Here is a 15,793-nt window from a genome sequence, read left to right as displayed (position 1 = left end):
AACAGTTGTCGTACAAACTTCAGCCAAAAAGATATATCAAAATACACTCTACGAGATTCTGTAAGCGGCCCTAATACATTTTGGCTATTCGCAGTTCCTTCAAGGCATGCATTCGGCACATTCATTTGGTGAAACAACAACGGTTCACGAATTGGGTTACGAGATGGATACATATTTAGACGAAGAGTGTGAAACAGCAGCTGTAGATGCAAATATGGAGAGCGAGCCCTTTCTCGCACCAATCACTAGTAGCACCACATCTTGGGTTGCTCCCAAAGGCTTCATATGGATTGAAATTGGTACGAAATCTTCGGTTATAGCACCCAGCACAACAGCGGTAAAAAATATTGTTTGGTCACTGTCGCTAACCTGCTCTCAACAGCGATATTCGCAAATGTATTCCTATCGGGCTTTGATGGGACTATTACAGCGTCAACATATGCTGTAATCAGCTCCGAGTTCAACGCTGCCAACAATGCTTCCTGGCTGACGACCTCCTATTTGATCACAAGCACTGTTTTCCAGCCCCTGTACGGCCGATTCTCCGATATTTTCGGTCGGAGAGCTTGTTTTTTTACCTCGACCATTACTTTTATGCTCGGTTGTCTGGGCTGTGCTCTGGCCCCAAACATCGTGGTTTTAAATTTGATGCGCGCAGTAACTGGTCTGGGAGGGGGTGGGTTGATGACGATGGGTGAGTTAAAAGCACTCCAAGATTCTAATTCACTTACGGCCCTATGTACGATGGCCTGATTCACGGAATGTATCCAGCGACAATAATAAATTCAGACATGATTCCTTTCAAAGAGCGAGGGATGTATCAAGCGGTCCAAAACGTCTTGCACGGATTCGGGTCGATTTGCGGTGCGTCGATAGGCGGATCGATTGCAGACACGATCGGATGGCGATGGTGTTTCCTATTGCAAGTGCCAGTGTCAATTCTTGCACTAGTAGTCGGTCATCTGGTAGTTATAAACCAGTCACACTATCAGAACGTAAATCGCGAGGCGTCCAAGACCGCACTATCTGCGATTTGGAACCGTGTCGACCTGTCCGGTTCCTTCTTGTTGATCGTAGGATTAAGCAGCCAGCTTGTGGGGCTCGGTCTGGGCGGTAACGAGCTACCCTGGAGCAGTCCCTGGGTTATTCTATCCCTTGTTGCCAGTGTCCTGATTCTAGGACTGTTTTTATACGTTGAGGCGACGACATCAGCCATGCCTGTGATTCCACCTCACATGCTCCGGGGAAAGTTGGCCGTGTCAGCGCAAATCAGCAATGTTTGTGTGGGGTTGGCAGCGTATGCAGTACGTGAAGAGCCCATGCGCTTCTGTACCCAACATTAAAATGTGGGAGAACAGCTACCTCTAACATGAACACAGTTCCTTTTTACCCTACCATTGTTTTTCCAAGTCGTACTGAATGATTCGGCCTCAACTGCCGGTGCGCGACTAATGATCCCTTCTGTCGCCACCCCCGTGGGTGGTGTTATATCAGGCTTCATCATGTCACGATGGGGCCAGTTGGCCAATCTTGTCCGCATAGGTGCATTGCTAATGTTCACTGGCAACGCTCTCGTCACGTTGCTCGGATTCGACTCCGCCAAATGGAAGTACATTACATATATAATTCCCGCCAGCCTCGGACAAGGGATTGTATATCCGGCTATATTATTTACAGTTCTTGCGGCATTTGATCATGCTGGTACGTCTACCAGAATGCATCTCGTATTCACTATTCATATCATTACCTCTGCTTTTATTTACGCTGTATTTTTTTCGGCTCTGCTAATGTTGACACCAATCGATCATCAGATCACGCCGTCTCCGCTTCAACCGTCTATCTAATCCGCTCCCTAGGAACAGTTTGGGGGGTAGCAATCACATCAGCTATCACCCAGAACACACTTAAAAAAGGGCTTCCAGAAGCCTTGATTGTAATACCAGATAAATGGAAAGTAAAACCATTTCCTTTAGTGCTTCTTTTCTTTACCATGCCCTTCCCTCTCCTCCACCTTCTCCAACCCCAACACCCATTCCCCGATAAGATTCATTTCAAACGAACAAATACTCTATAAACGCACCCCGGCTAACCAAACCTCCCCTTATTTCTCTGCCTCCTCTTGGGAAAATTTTCCAGATCATCGAAGAAATCAGACACTCAGTCCTGGCAATCAACAAACTACCCCTGGACGCCCAATTGGCCGCGCGCCAGGTCTACCACGACGGCATAAACCTCTCATTTGCTGTTTCTGCTGGATTTGGCTTTATCGCGACTGTGTCTGCTCTCTTTGCGAGCGGAAAGGGATTGTCGCGACGCGCCAGCAGTGATACGAGGACGACGGCTTCTCATTCCTAGACGAATTTTCGGGAAAAAAAAGGGGGGAGGGGAAGATGTCGCGATGAGATCCCGTGAGTTTGGTTGGATACTTTCACTGTATCGGGCACTTAGAGAGCAGAGGTAAGTGATAGACTTTATTTTTAGATGAAATTTTCACTTTATAGAAATATTGTGTTGTACCGCGTTGTTGAATTGGAGGGAAATTGGGAACGGAAGGTTACTCTGGAGCATGCAGTCGTGGGTTGATGGCAATAGAGCAAGTTTTAATGTACTGTTAGGTGTGAGGTGAGGTTCCAATGATAGACAGACGATAGATATGGATTAGATCTCCATGATGGCACACTTTCCTGAAATCTTACTGTACATGTACTTGGGGGTTATTTCCCGGCTGTTATTAACTCGCCTGTCGGGTTTTCCGGAAAATAAAATACTTAATATCATTGAAGGCAGCGATACTTCGAGAGCAACAAAAGTGAACATTTATCATCATATTCTTACCCGCATGGAAAAAGATATATACAGCTTAATATATACAAACTTATATTATGTACCTACGAATAGGAAATGAAAACGATAAAAGTGCCCCCCTTCTCTATTTCAACAAAGAGTAAAGAAAATGCGTGGAATTAAAGTAGATAGGTTTTAACAAAATAGGAGGTAAAAAAAAGTATATCATTTGCATAGCAGGGAAGGGAATAAATTGAGATTGTAGCATTCCTGGAAATGAATGCTCCTCGCCCAAATGAGGGCGGTGTCACTGAAAACGAGAATTGAAAGATATTGGGATAGAAAAAGCATATATTCGAAAATGGTGCAGGGATAAGAATCAACGTTCAAGGAATACTTGAGCAGAGCTGTTATGGAAACCCGTGCGTGAATAGGGAATAAAAAAGGTAAAAAGAGGGAATGGTTCGGGGATCTTTAAAAGTTAAGTCTAAAAGAAAAAGTATATTGTTGCTTGGCTATGTAGAATCTATCTGCATGGAAGCAGATGAAGGAGAAAAAGTACAGGTATTATGAGGTCATATATTTGGTTGACTGAGAATAATAAACAGAAAAAAAGAAGAAAAAAACAAGAAGATTTACGTATGGGTGTTGGAACAAAAAGGATAATAAGAGGAAACGTAAAGCAAGGTGTCGATAGGACGAAGGAAAGCTTGGGAGAAGGGGAACATAGAAGGTTGTAATACAAGGCACAAAAATAAACGCCCCAAATTGCAATGAATATCGTGGCTCATGCAACGGAAAGCAAGAGAAAAGGAATAAAAAAAAAGCAATAACAATGGGGCAAAAGTGGAACCAAGAAAGAAACATGCGCTAAATCTGGTTGGTATGGCCTCCCTAAATATCGAAACGGCATAAATCCACCGAGGCACGATATTTGTTGATTTTTATGTCTAATAGTCATAGGGTTCGTACATGGATTGATGTGGCGGATAGCCAGATACATTCGTTTGCGATTGCGACCAGTTAGTACCCATAAGTTTCAGACGTCGTTCTAAACGAAGGAGGGCGAAGATGTCAGTTATCAGCGGATTTCATACAGGGTTGCAATTTGCTAAATTAAAAAAAAGGGAAAGGTGAGGGAGGAAACATACCCCTCTCGAAATCACCCCATCGCTTCATAGTAATCTTACTACTGTCAAATTCTCCCTCGTACTCGATTCCGGCCTTCTTCGTTTTCTCCCCTGCCGTCTTACGAGTGTCACCCCAGCTAAAGTCGTCAAATTTCCAATAGGAATAGGTGGGCAGCACAAAGTTCCATATCGGCAGCGAGAGCAGGTAAATAAACATCCACATAACGTATGAGAGGCGGTGGGCGGTCACAACGATTAGGATCGCAGGCAGGCCGAGAATAAGTGCCAGAAGGACCAGAGGGATGACTTGGACAGGCTTTCTGATAATGGAGATGACAATGACGTAGAACGTGAAAGAGATCGCAGCAGGGAGGACCAGAGTTCCCACTAGTTCCATGAATACCACGAACTGCATGCTAAAACAAAAGGTCCCGCAGAGATCTCGGACAAGAACAAGTTCCATAAGGTTATGCACGGTACTGTTGATCCACCTGCGGCGCTGGGATAGGAGAACGCTGAATTTTTCTGGGACGGTAGTTTTGCAGACTGCTTGGGGTACGAAAACTTGTTTTCGTTTTGGGAAGGTCTTTAACATAAGCGTCGACAGGTATCGGTCCTCACCGAGCAAGAGAAGGTTCTTCTTATGAAGGGTGTCAACGACATTCTCCGAGTAATGTTCAACCACGTCTGGATTTGCAAGAATTGGCACCCAGTAGTTCTGCCCTCCCTTGGGAGCTTTGATTCGATACATGCAGAAGCAACCTGGCAAGCAAGTGACACCACCGAAAACTGATTCAAACGATTTGGAAAGATGATGGGAAATGAAATACTCGAACACTTGTATCATCGTAACCCAACTCTCTTTTTTATTGGCGATCTTCGTCTCCCCGCAGAGACCCATGATTTCTGGGTCCTTGACCATAGCAGAAACCATGTGCGTCAAGCTGTCGGGGAATACCTTGGTATCTGCATCAACCATCAGAACAACCTCATAGAAATCGGGTGATATGCCCGTAATCTTCCATAATCCATTGAACATCTCGAATTCGAGCTCCGTCATTCGCTCATCGAACATGACCTTTTGAAGAAACGACATCAAAATAATTTGGCTGTCACGTTTGCCTCGGTTACCCGGTTTACTATTCTGCATCTCATCCGGTGTTCCGCATTTCACGACGACCATCATTGGCACGCGCTGTTGTTTGTCGAGAGGTACAACTGATTGCTCTCCGTAATCATAAAATCCAGTATATATCTTGGCCATATTGTGTCTCTTCGCTCCGCTGGCTACAGCAACATACGAGAAGGCCTGGACGTCCTCGGGAAGGACAGTAAAGTCCTTCATCAGGCTAAGAGTAATGTCGGGGGTAGTGACAGTTTCGCCCGCTCCTTTGATCAAGCCGTCGCAAATGACAACAATCGTCTTGTGGCTATTGGGGTAATCGGTCATGGCGATAGAATCCAGAGTTGTGCGCAGACCCTCCGCTCCTTCAGAATAAGCTGTCACTAGACAAATTGCATGGGCCAAAGGATACCCAAAGGGTTGCCATTCTGGTGGAGGTTGAGGAACCACCGATTCGTTAACAAATCCTGACATGCCCGGTGTTTCAACATCACTAACAGACATGGAGAATGGTCGATCGTGTGCACCAAGCATCAGGCTGGTGCGACTACCAACGAGACTATGCCTATAAGGATCGGCGCTTAAAGTCCCTTGACTGGGGTTTTGGCCAGTCTTGTACATCGGGTTCGCAAGATTCGCATTCTGACTCACCATGGTGGTGGGTGGCGCGCGCTGTTTTGACGCTCCACGATCCATCGCGTAAGGGCTAGTGAACCGAGACGTTGTTGGGAAAATAGCGCTGCTGATTTTGCTCCCGCGTCTACTGCCACGGTCAGGCAAAGCAGGATCTGTCAAACGTGGGCCAGGCTGATAAATGTCGTCGGACCAATCTTCGATTTGCTTTTTCCGCATTGTCGAACTAGGGTTTATAGTCGTCTTCGCAGCGAAACGGCTCGCCAAAAACCACTGAAACGTCAAAGCAAGAACAAATTTCGCCCCAACAACGGATAGAATAAACGCCAACGAGACATAGAGAACCACCTTAGAGGCGATGCAACCGACAGATTCCGTATCAATAGCTCCAACTTTGATGATTTCGGTCAAACATTTAGCCAGTCGTTTGTCAGCGGAAGACTGGAACAAATGCGTCACGTCGGCACCCTTAATCGCTGGATTTGCCTTGAGTTCGTCGAACTGTCGGGGAACGGTAACTTGGCTTCTGTCAAACCAATCTAGGAGATTCAAATCAAGAACGTTACCTGAGTATACGATCAGGTTTCGAGACTTGTTCTTCAAATCATCCCATTTGAAATATACCACTCCAGGCGCTGCTAAGCGGTGATAGAAAGTATTTCTCGCTTTCTCAGTCATATGACATGCATAACCCAAGTACGGTGGTTCGGTAAAATTGGGTTGAGAGGAGCCATCCTGCTTGAAGGGAACGCATGGAAAGTACCAAGCCAGTTCTCCATTGCTGTTCGTTGGCACATTTGAGTTTGGGGCCGCAGTGATAAGACCTTTACATGCGCCATTTACATTTTGGAACAAAAAGCTGGCGTCCATACCACCGTATGAAACAGGAGGATAAGCGACGTTCGATCTATCGGGAATACCCAACGCTTCCGGATGATGAGTGCCTTCCATACTATATGCTTTCCCATGGAAGATAATATATCCCACATCGACCTGGTTTATTTTAAGACGTACACCCGGGCTGCCACAAACGACCTGAGTAAAACCGAAGGTGAGAAATCCAACGAAGGTGCAAATAAGGAGAATGATGCTGATAAGGCCCATTTTCTCGCGCCAAGCTCGTCTTTGAGCCTTCGCGGGCATTCCGAAGCATTTGAGGAGGAAATCAGGACACCAAAAGGTCACCATGCCGCAATATACGTTCCACAAGCTTGGGGGTTTGATAGCATCTAATGCTTCCTGGCGCCTCTTTTCTGCCTCCTTGGCGGCTCTGGATTCCTTCCGCGACAGTTTCCTATGTGTATGTTTCCCCACGTCCCGCTGTGATGGATGACGACCCCGTAATTTTCTCGAACGGTCCCCATCCTCGTGATAGTCGGCACCAGGGTTATTCCCGTCGCGTCTAGTTAGACTCTTGATATCCGTACTTCCTGAGCTCATTGTGTCGGCCTCCCCATTCTCATGTACTGGCTCATTGCCTGTTGTTGAGGGATACGTAGCCATATTTTGCGCATGTTGGCGATAGTGGTAGTTAGGGTGGTTACGATTCATACGGGTTCGTTCAGGTCGAATCAAACTCTTTTTCCGAGACAAATTCCTTGAATCCATTGTCGCGGCTGCATCATTTCCTGGGCTTATTCGAGCAGACGGCTGAGGGTTTCCATAGTAGCCATTGTGTCTCTGCGAGTTGGGTGGCGGCGTTAAGGGGCTATCCGCATATCCACCAGCTTCAAGATCAGGACGCCGTCGATGGGATGAGTCCCGAAACCCAGGTGGCTGGGCATCGCGTCTTAAAGATGAATCGGTTGGCCGCTGAGGAAGTGACATGTTGATGTGAAAAGAAAAAAAAATCTGCCAACTAGAATACAAAATAAACATATCGATTAGCTGCTATTTGCTGGAACGAATGATTATAGATATCAGAAGTCCCCACCGCCGTAGAGTTATAACTAGGCAAATTTTCTACATACCAAAATGAGAAACACCACTGTCGTTCCGCCTGATTCAAAGGTCCAAACTAGTTATCCCAGGGTTCCAAATTGGTGTTGCCCACCACACACCCATACAAAAGTTCAGCAAGATCGGTCGATGCGAAAGTTTTTCGTCCAACTAGCCCTCGAACGGAAGTTTTGAAGACTCGTAGGAGCGTTTAAACAGCCAACATTGGTTTTCAATGGCTGAGATACTTGGTTTGGCCTTACAGGGAAGAATTCCTGCAGGACGTTTGTTTCAAAGATCCCCGACCGAGAAGCGGGCAGACGCAGTGCGGGCGGTCTGCGCTAAACACGCAGAGGAGAAAAGAAAACAACACTCGAGATGTATGAATTTATGGCAACTAATGGACAACACAGAGAGAGAGAAAGAGGAAGAGAGAGTTGGGAAACAAAATATATGAACAAAAGATCGATTTCAGGACATCGCACAAATGGTGACTTCGGTTCAAAACGAATGTAATCGCCTCACAGCATCAAACGTCGAAAGAACGAGGTTTCGACGCTGGATGGCAAGGCTTCAGGAAGAGATCGCCAAGGGTTGTTGGGATGAGAAGCGAATGCTGGCAGTCCTGGGTTGAAGTTGGGGGCTTGTCTAGATTGGGCAATAATGACCAGAGGCTTAGCGGCGTATGAAATTGACGTACTCCGTATTGCTGTGACATTTGTGACAGGTATGTGGCATTCATGACATTTACAATACCAGTAGAAGACCGTTTGGACAATACAATAATACGCGGTAAAACACGATTCCAGGTCCGAATCTATTTTTAACTCTCCATAGTAATTGGCCACTGGGATGTTATCCGCATACAGAATTTCAGTTGAGACGTTGCTGATTTTCTCGGAAGCACTTATTATGGTACTGCACTGTGCATGCATACATGAATAGACTGCTTTCCGTTATCTCTATTATGCTGCAGGGTACAAAATTCTAGCTGTTTTGCAGTCGAAAATTTGCTGGGTGGTGACGAAGCCAGACACTTGTATGGATCAGGTACCGTCAAAACCGAGACACCCAAACTTCCTCCCGGTTGAATCAGCCAATCGCAATACAAGGAAGCATAAAATACCGCGGTAGGCCAAACCTCGAAAGTGTATCATTGCCCCAAGTATGTCCCTTTGACGGAAGTTATGGGGGATTTACCCCTAAGTTGACCCCTAAACTTTGGGCACCCCGCCCCTAAACTAACCATAAATCTTTTCAAGGGGTATGTCCACTCATTTGCAACAAAGTTAACTATTCACACGCATACGTAAATAAAACAGAGTGACATGTAATCATTGATACATACTTATTACGCCCCCTTTTAAAATTACCAGGTTCTAGATCCAGTGCGTCACTCCGAACCCGTCCGACCGGCAAGCAATACTACCAACTTACCCCAATGATCGAAAGTTGTGTTTTTATCTTATATTTACTTGGTTTTTTGCTATTCATTTTTTTCGCTCCAATTGCTCTAACTGCATTCTACCAGGCAAACTCGTGTGTAGAAACAAAAAGTCACCATTCGTTGACTCGTTACAGGAGGCAAAACACAAATTCAGTCCTTTCAGGAACTAGTAATTTATTTAGCACTCTCTCTATCAAGTAATTTAGGGGTGATTTTAGGGTCTGCTGCTTCCCAGCATCCCTAATTCCCAGTTGAACCCTGCGCTAAGTGTGGCGCTGTAATCCGTATTATCCGATCTCAAAATTACAGCCGCGGGGCTTTGGAGTGCTTTTGTCCCTGGTATTCATTTCCAGATAGATTTCAAGCGAGATTTTGGCTTGGCCAGGAAGGGTTGTTGTGGTGATGATTATTCTGATTTTCCTGGCAAACAAGTTTTGACAAAAGATGATATTTGTTTTCTTTTTTGTCCTCTTCTTGACATGCACCGCACCGTCAATTCATATTCTGAAGATATCCATGATGGATGGATTAGATTAATCAAGAGCCGAGCCCGGCCTGGCTATAAATGTAAACCGGCAAGAAAGAACTGGAATCCAAACACGCCCCCTTTTGTTTCCTCCCACAGCGTGGTCTGAGCCACATAACCAGGTTTTCAAGCTTGTCCAAGGATTTCCAGGGAGGGCGCATATCATTTGAATAGCCGTACATATGCATGTACGTGTATACCGATCTACCCGTTCATCCATTCTTCAATCGTCCTGCTCTCCCATGGTTGAGAACTGTTGCAACCCTGTCGTAATCTGCAGCGCAAGCATACCAATTCCTGCGTATAGCGCACTCCTTTCTGTGGACGACGCTGTTGAGTTCTTACTTATTGGTTCAGGGGTTACCGAGAACGGGTCAATCCATCAGTCAAGAGTTAGGGTGGTGGAGAGTTGAACGCGCTAAAAAAGAATTATTGCTACGTTCACTCGCTCCTTTTTGACGAGACTTATCGACAAAAAAGATAACTGGACTTGCCTTCTTTTTGCCTTCCATCTCACCCATCGTTGAAAAATGGTTGAAACGCCCCTTTGAACTGGAGACGCAATCAAGACGATGTGGATTCACGGAGCTTATTATCTCCAACAATTTAGCCTGCTCAGGCCGAATCCTCGACTGACTCAGTGGCTGTAAGGTCACATGACATCGCCTGAGGTTCCAAGGATGTAAGGATGTGGAGCTTGCCACAGAATTTTGCGGAGAAAATGGCAGATGTAAATTGCAGTTTCATGTTCAGGGCGGTGACAGAGCTCATGGATATCCATCGCTATCCCGTTTTCTATTTTTTTTTCGGTCGGTTCCTTTTCATATTCCAGATCCTTACCCAATGGAGATATAAACGTGTATTGTTGCTATGTTGTGAGGTGTAGTAGTGTGTGAAGGGCGATCACTCTTGTATCCTGTAACAGATTATATTAAGATGAGCATTCATGGATCATGGTATATCGATCCAATGGTCACTGCTCGGACTCGAAACGGATTCATCCACAGAAAATGCATTCTCGAAGAGTATTCTTTCATGGCGTATCTGTAGGTAGGGGACTTGATATAATGCTCCTTGAATTCGTGGCAATGAAAACACACCTATCAGTCGCATCACGAGGGACAGAGCGAATGGTGAGCTTGAACAAGAAAAAGAAAATAAATGGTAACTAAAAATAAAAATAAAAATAAAAATAAAAAGCTCTTATTCTCGCGTGTGAGGCAGGACCTGTGAGACTTTGAGCGCCGAGAGGCGCCAAAATCCTCCCATCAGGATCAGATACGCAGTCGACAGTATTCAATATTCAAACAGGGCCACCCAAACTTCCAGCGCTGGTAGCCTTGAACTTATGCTCTTCTCTGGGGATCTGAAATAGGGATGTCTGAGATCGTTTGTCAGAGAATAATGTCAAGCAAAATGTGCCCTGAATAGAGTTCAATCAAACCTTGCGAAATCCATATCTCCAAACCTGCCGCTGGAGTCTGGTTCCCACGCCCTAGTTCGCCCGTCAGTCGGCGTCAGAACTCTCGTGTTTCCGGACAATTAATTCATTTTCAAGCCTAGCTCACTAGTTGCATGTCGTCGCCTGGCCGATAGAAGATTGACCTCGATTGAACCCCCCACCGACGCGCCAGCTCAGCCTCAGCTCCGACGCAGTGACATTCACCGCACACATCCGTGGCGTAATATTCCTTCCATACAACGAGGCCTCGAGGAGCCTCAGAGAGCGCATCGACCAGCGTCATGGAAGCCTGTGCGGCATTGTGAAGTCTCGTCCTTGTTGTCGTCTCTCCATCCTATCCATCCATCTTTCCCTTCGTATCTTTCTTCCTTTTCTTTCACTCTTTCTTTCACCCCCCTTTCTCGTCTCCGCTCATCTTCATCATTGTTCCATTGTTCGCCTCATTAGCTTTGTTTCCCCCCACTCTCGCTTCTTTCACCGTTGCTGGAAAATCTCAAATTGCCTGCTCCGTGCTTCTCCAGGCTCCTGTTCCGTTGTGCATAGGCTTGTGAACTTGAGACGGTCCACCTCCCCTAGGCAGCGTAAAGCCGCATCGATCCGGACCCCTGTCCTTGTCCAGCGTGCACCTCGTCGTATCGTGATTTGCCCTCGAAAACACTAGTCGACCTCATCGTCACTCGCTTCTCCACTCCCCAATTCAAACCTTCAAGCCTGCGGTTTCTTTTACACAATCGGCACCGCGAACCACGTTTGTCCTGCTTATTGTTGACTTCTCCTCTATCCTGCGAGAATCCCGTATTCGTTGCTGTGTAATTTCAGGCTTGTCCAGGGTCTCAATCGTATTGTGGTTACACCTGAGCTTTTGGGAGCAAGCTTGACGATTGTTAGGTCTCAATTGATATTATCTGTCGTGGGTGGAAACTCGCAACTGGCTGAACAACACTGGACCGGCACTTTTGACCTGTCCCATTGAGAGTCACCTTGATTCATTCCCTCTCTCCCAACGGAAAGCAACATCGCCAGAAAGAACAGGACTTTCACACCTGCTGCCTGACTGGGAAACGACAGTGGCTCACCTTCATCGCGGAGGCCTTGCATACCAGGGCATGGCTATTCTCCATGCAGGGTAAAAATTTCTCCACTTCTGTGAACACTGCCTGCAGCTTTCTCAAATTCTCCTGCTAACCACCTCATCTCTGTAGCTAAATAACGAGGCTGTGATATCGGATATAGCCACGAGCCTACTTCCACTTCAGCGCGGCCGTTTTCGTGAATTATAAATTTTCAGCTTCTCGAACCTCCCCATTCCGGCACAGATTCATTCAAGAAAAACTCGATTACGCTTTAGTGGTTGTTGTCGGTCGATAACACCCTCGAAATTTGCACATAATTCACCAGTTATCTCATACCCATTTGGTGCAGCTGTTGGGCTCTTTTTGGAACATCTGCCCCTTCGGACACTAAGAGGTTCATTACCCGGAAGACACCTGAGATATCATTCATAATCTTTCCGCAAAACGAAAGACGCTGTCGAACATGGCAAGCTTAGTGGCCCCAAAGCAAGCCCAGCATTCATTACCCCCTCTCCCTCCAACCCCATCAAACGTCAGGTCCTCCCCTCCTCCAGACCTCAACCAACAAGATCGTCCTCAACTTCCGCTCCACCCTCCCCCGCATCCGCCCAATCAGGACCTAAATCTAATCCTCAATACTATTCCAAAAAGAAAGCCCGTGAAGTTACCCCCGCTAGAAGTTCTCAGTGATGCTGTCATCCACAATTCTCCCGTCTCTCCTGTCGTCATTGATCCATCGTCTGCTCTTCCCAACCCTTCCATTGCCCAAATAGAAGATGTAAGAACCTTGTCTTCCAGCTCCTGGCAATCGGACGAATTGGCGCTGGATAATCCTGGCACAACACAGCTCCCACCGCGCCAGAGCTCTCTTTCACCCACAACCAACCCCACCTCCTACGATCAAACTCTACCGTACCGTCACAGGCATTCAGACAGCATGCCGGAATCCCTACAAATCATACCAGAACGCAACGATTCACTACATCCTGAGCAATCTCATAAAGTTCCAAATATTTCTCATAGCGGAAGCCGGGAGGGATCATCTCGAGGATCTTTTGAAAGCGTACCTCAAGAGAATGAGCCATATCAGCCATTGCAGTATCACCACATGGTATTTGAAGAGAATGGAGTTGATAGAAATGGTCACCGCGGATCAAAGGGTTCCGTAAGGTCCGCATCTGGCTCTTCCCTATGTGGTGAGCCTGGACCAGGGGTATATTCGCAAAACTATCTGACGCCAGGAAAAGGTTCACTTAATGGACTTACAATTCCGCGACCTAATTCAGCCTATTCGTCCACCTCAGATCTTGCATTACGAGGTCGATCCCCGCAACTCTCTCCCAATGCACATGTCCGTGGTGTCTCTACACATTCCGCTGCATCCCCAGACGCTCGACCCCTTTCTTTTGTAGACCTTCTTAACGTACCATATCCTCAACCCGAACCGGGGGCAGGAGTCTTGGAACATACCCATCTACGTCCCTTGGTTGGAAACAACGCGTCCCTCCTTAGCCACAAACAAACCTTCGACATGTATTTAGCCAATGTCAAGAAGACAAATGACCCCGCCGCTCAGTACGAGTTTGCTGTGTTCATGATCAATTCCAGCCAAGCAACCGAAGATAGCCAGAGCTCCACAGACCAAGCCCATCCGGAGAAATCGAAAGATATAACGAAAGCCAGCCTCTTACGAGAAGCTAAATCTATCCTGCAACGCCTTGCTGACCGGAGTTATCCCTATGCCCAGTACTATCTAGCAGATGGCATTGCTTCCGGTCTTCTCAACAAAGGCAAGCCTGACTATGATAAAGCGTTTCCACATTTTGTTGCAGCAAGTAAGCATGGCCATGCGGAGGCTGGCTACCGTGCTGCTCTATGCTTTGAATTTGGCTGGGGAACCCGAAAGGATGCCGCAAAAGCCGTCCAATTTTACCGTCAAGCAGCATCAAAAAACCATCCGGGGGCAATGTCAAGACTTGGGCGTGCATGTCTAGATGGCGAAATGGGCCTCGTCAACCGGTACCGGGAGGGTATCAAGTGGATGAAGCGAGCAGCAGAGTCTGCAGACCACCAATACAACTCTGCCCCGTATGAACTTGGTCTGCTCCATGAAACTGGATACGGAGATGACGTTTTCCAAGACGAAGCATATGCCGCGCAACTATTTACCAAATCCGCAGAGTTAGGCCATCCCGACGCAGCTTACCGACTAGGCGATGCTTATGAACACGGCAAGCTTAACTGCCCTGTTGATCCCGCGCTGAGCGTACATTTCTACACTTGTGCTGCACAATTGGGACACGCCCTGGCGATGATGGCGTTGTGTGCGTGGTTCATGGTTGGCGCAGAGCCACTGCTTTCAAAAGATGAATATGAGGCATATGAATGGGCTAAGAGCGCTGCTGAACTAGGTAAGTCCTTGTATCAAAAAGGAAGGGAAAAAAGGAAACAACAATCCCCTTCCCCCTCCTTCAAAGAAAAAACCATAAAAACCTCTCATTAAGCCTATTTAAATGATTTTACGCGTCACCCGCCCGAATTCTTTATATTTCAACTGACGTTTTCACCACCCCACCTCCGGTAAATGTCAATTAGGACTTCCAAAAGCACAGTATGCCGTTGGCTACTTCACAGAAATGGGCATCGGATGCCGCCGCGACCCCCTCGAAGCCAACGTCTGGTACGTCAAAGCAGCCGACCAAGGCGACGAGCGAGCGAAACACCGTATCGCGGCAATCCGAGCAGCAGCATCCGGTGCTGATCCTACGTCCGCGGCGTCGAAGCGGCGAAATAAAGGAGGTCAGCAGACTGGTTCTCCAGGTGAGCCTTATTCTAGAATTCTCTAGAGATGATCGATTTGTTTCAAATCTTTCCGTGGATTTTTTACTAATAAAGGAAACAATTGTGTATATGCAGATGACAAAAATGGAAAAAACAAGAGATTCATGATATTTTGATTCATTTCTTTTTGAATCCTGAACTTTGTTGCTCTTCATAGTAAAAATCTACTTTTCATGGCCCACATTCCACCTACATACTCTACCTCAAATATTTTCCATTTGGTGTCCCTTTGCACGTTGGTCATTGGGGAGGAGGGAAAAAAATAAGATACAAGAAAAAAAAAATAAAACACGAATCATGTCTGGTACGTTGCAAACCGCATATAATTTAACATCGCAATATCCGATGTCTAATATACCACCACCCACCCCTTCACATTAATGCCCTAACCCAATAACACCCTCCTACCTATAATAATAATAAGGGGCCCACCAGCGACATTAGCTCTCTCTTTTGAAAAACCTTTGAGCTTGGTATTTATGTTGATTTCAAGTGTTCACTAGTTTGAAGCATTTCCGATCCTATTTCTTCTCACAAAGCTAACATGCATTGATCTCTCGTGGCTTCTTTTGGTTTTGTATCTCGTGTCTTTCTTCTTCATTTGCTCGCTTGTTCGGTCCTGTTTTCTGTTCTGGCATGGCCCTCAGGTTACTTTGTTTACTGGTTTTGGTCCTTTTGTTTCATTTTTTTTGTCCCCCTGCCTTCCGTTGTTTTTTTTTTTTTTTGTTTTTTTTTCCCCTTCCAAACACCTCCCCATGTCTGTAATTGATTATTATCAGGTTATATACTCGTATATAAAAAGACAATTTAATACCAAATATTTTAAAAAACTGTAT

The 15,793-nt window shown here is 46.2% G+C and overlaps 4 protein-coding genes across 4 annotated transcripts; 2 read left to right on the top strand and 2 right to left on the bottom strand.

Moving 5' to 3' along the window:
* Positions 1 to 106: 106 nt before the first annotated feature.
* On the top strand, positions 107 to 2,355 carry HCBG_01934 (vacuolar basic amino acid transporter 2; the record flags this gene model as incomplete). The annotated part of the gene is made up of 6 exons (XM_045428983.1): positions 107 to 299; positions 383 to 694; positions 790 to 1,304; positions 1,380 to 1,701; positions 1,812 to 1,954; positions 2,137 to 2,355. 6 exons carry the CDS (start codon positions 107 to 109, stop codon positions 2,353 to 2,355), a joined length of 1,704 nt encoding a protein of 567 aa, XP_045290769.1.
* A 1,379-nt stretch (positions 2,356 to 3,734) lies between these two features.
* On the bottom strand, positions 3,735 to 7,497 carry HCBG_01933 (chitin synthase; the record flags this gene model as incomplete). Its single annotated transcript, XM_045428982.1, has 2 exons — positions 3,735 to 3,835; positions 3,936 to 7,497. 2 exons carry the CDS (start codon positions 7,495 to 7,497, stop codon positions 3,735 to 3,737), a joined length of 3,663 nt encoding a protein of 1,220 aa, XP_045290768.1.
* Positions 7,498 to 10,884: 3,387 nt separating this feature from the next.
* On the bottom strand, positions 10,885 to 11,326 carry HCBG_01932 (uncharacterized protein; the record flags this gene model as incomplete). Its single annotated transcript, XM_045428981.1, has 3 exons — positions 10,885 to 10,962; positions 11,026 to 11,076; positions 11,150 to 11,326. 3 exons carry the CDS (start codon positions 11,324 to 11,326, stop codon positions 10,885 to 10,887), a joined length of 306 nt encoding a protein of 101 aa, XP_045290767.1.
* A 1,253-nt stretch (positions 11,327 to 12,579) lies between these two features.
* On the top strand, positions 12,580 to 14,962 carry HCBG_01931 (protoplast regeneration and killer toxin resistance protein; the record flags this gene model as incomplete). Its single annotated transcript, XM_045428980.1, has 2 exons — positions 12,580 to 14,527; positions 14,712 to 14,962. 2 exons carry the CDS (start codon positions 12,580 to 12,582, stop codon positions 14,960 to 14,962), a joined length of 2,199 nt encoding a protein of 732 aa, XP_045290766.1.
* Positions 14,963 to 15,793: the final 831 nt, after the last annotated feature.

The sequence above is a fragment of the Histoplasma capsulatum genome, assembly GCF_000150115.1.
Source record: "Histoplasma capsulatum G186AR genomic scaffold supercont2.2, whole genome shotgun sequence".
Classification (NCBI taxonomy): Eukaryota; Fungi; Ascomycota; class Eurotiomycetes; order Onygenales; family Ajellomycetaceae; genus Histoplasma; species Histoplasma capsulatum.
Note: the sequence above shows the minus strand (reverse complement) of the source record. Positions and strands in the feature narration are given on the sequence as shown.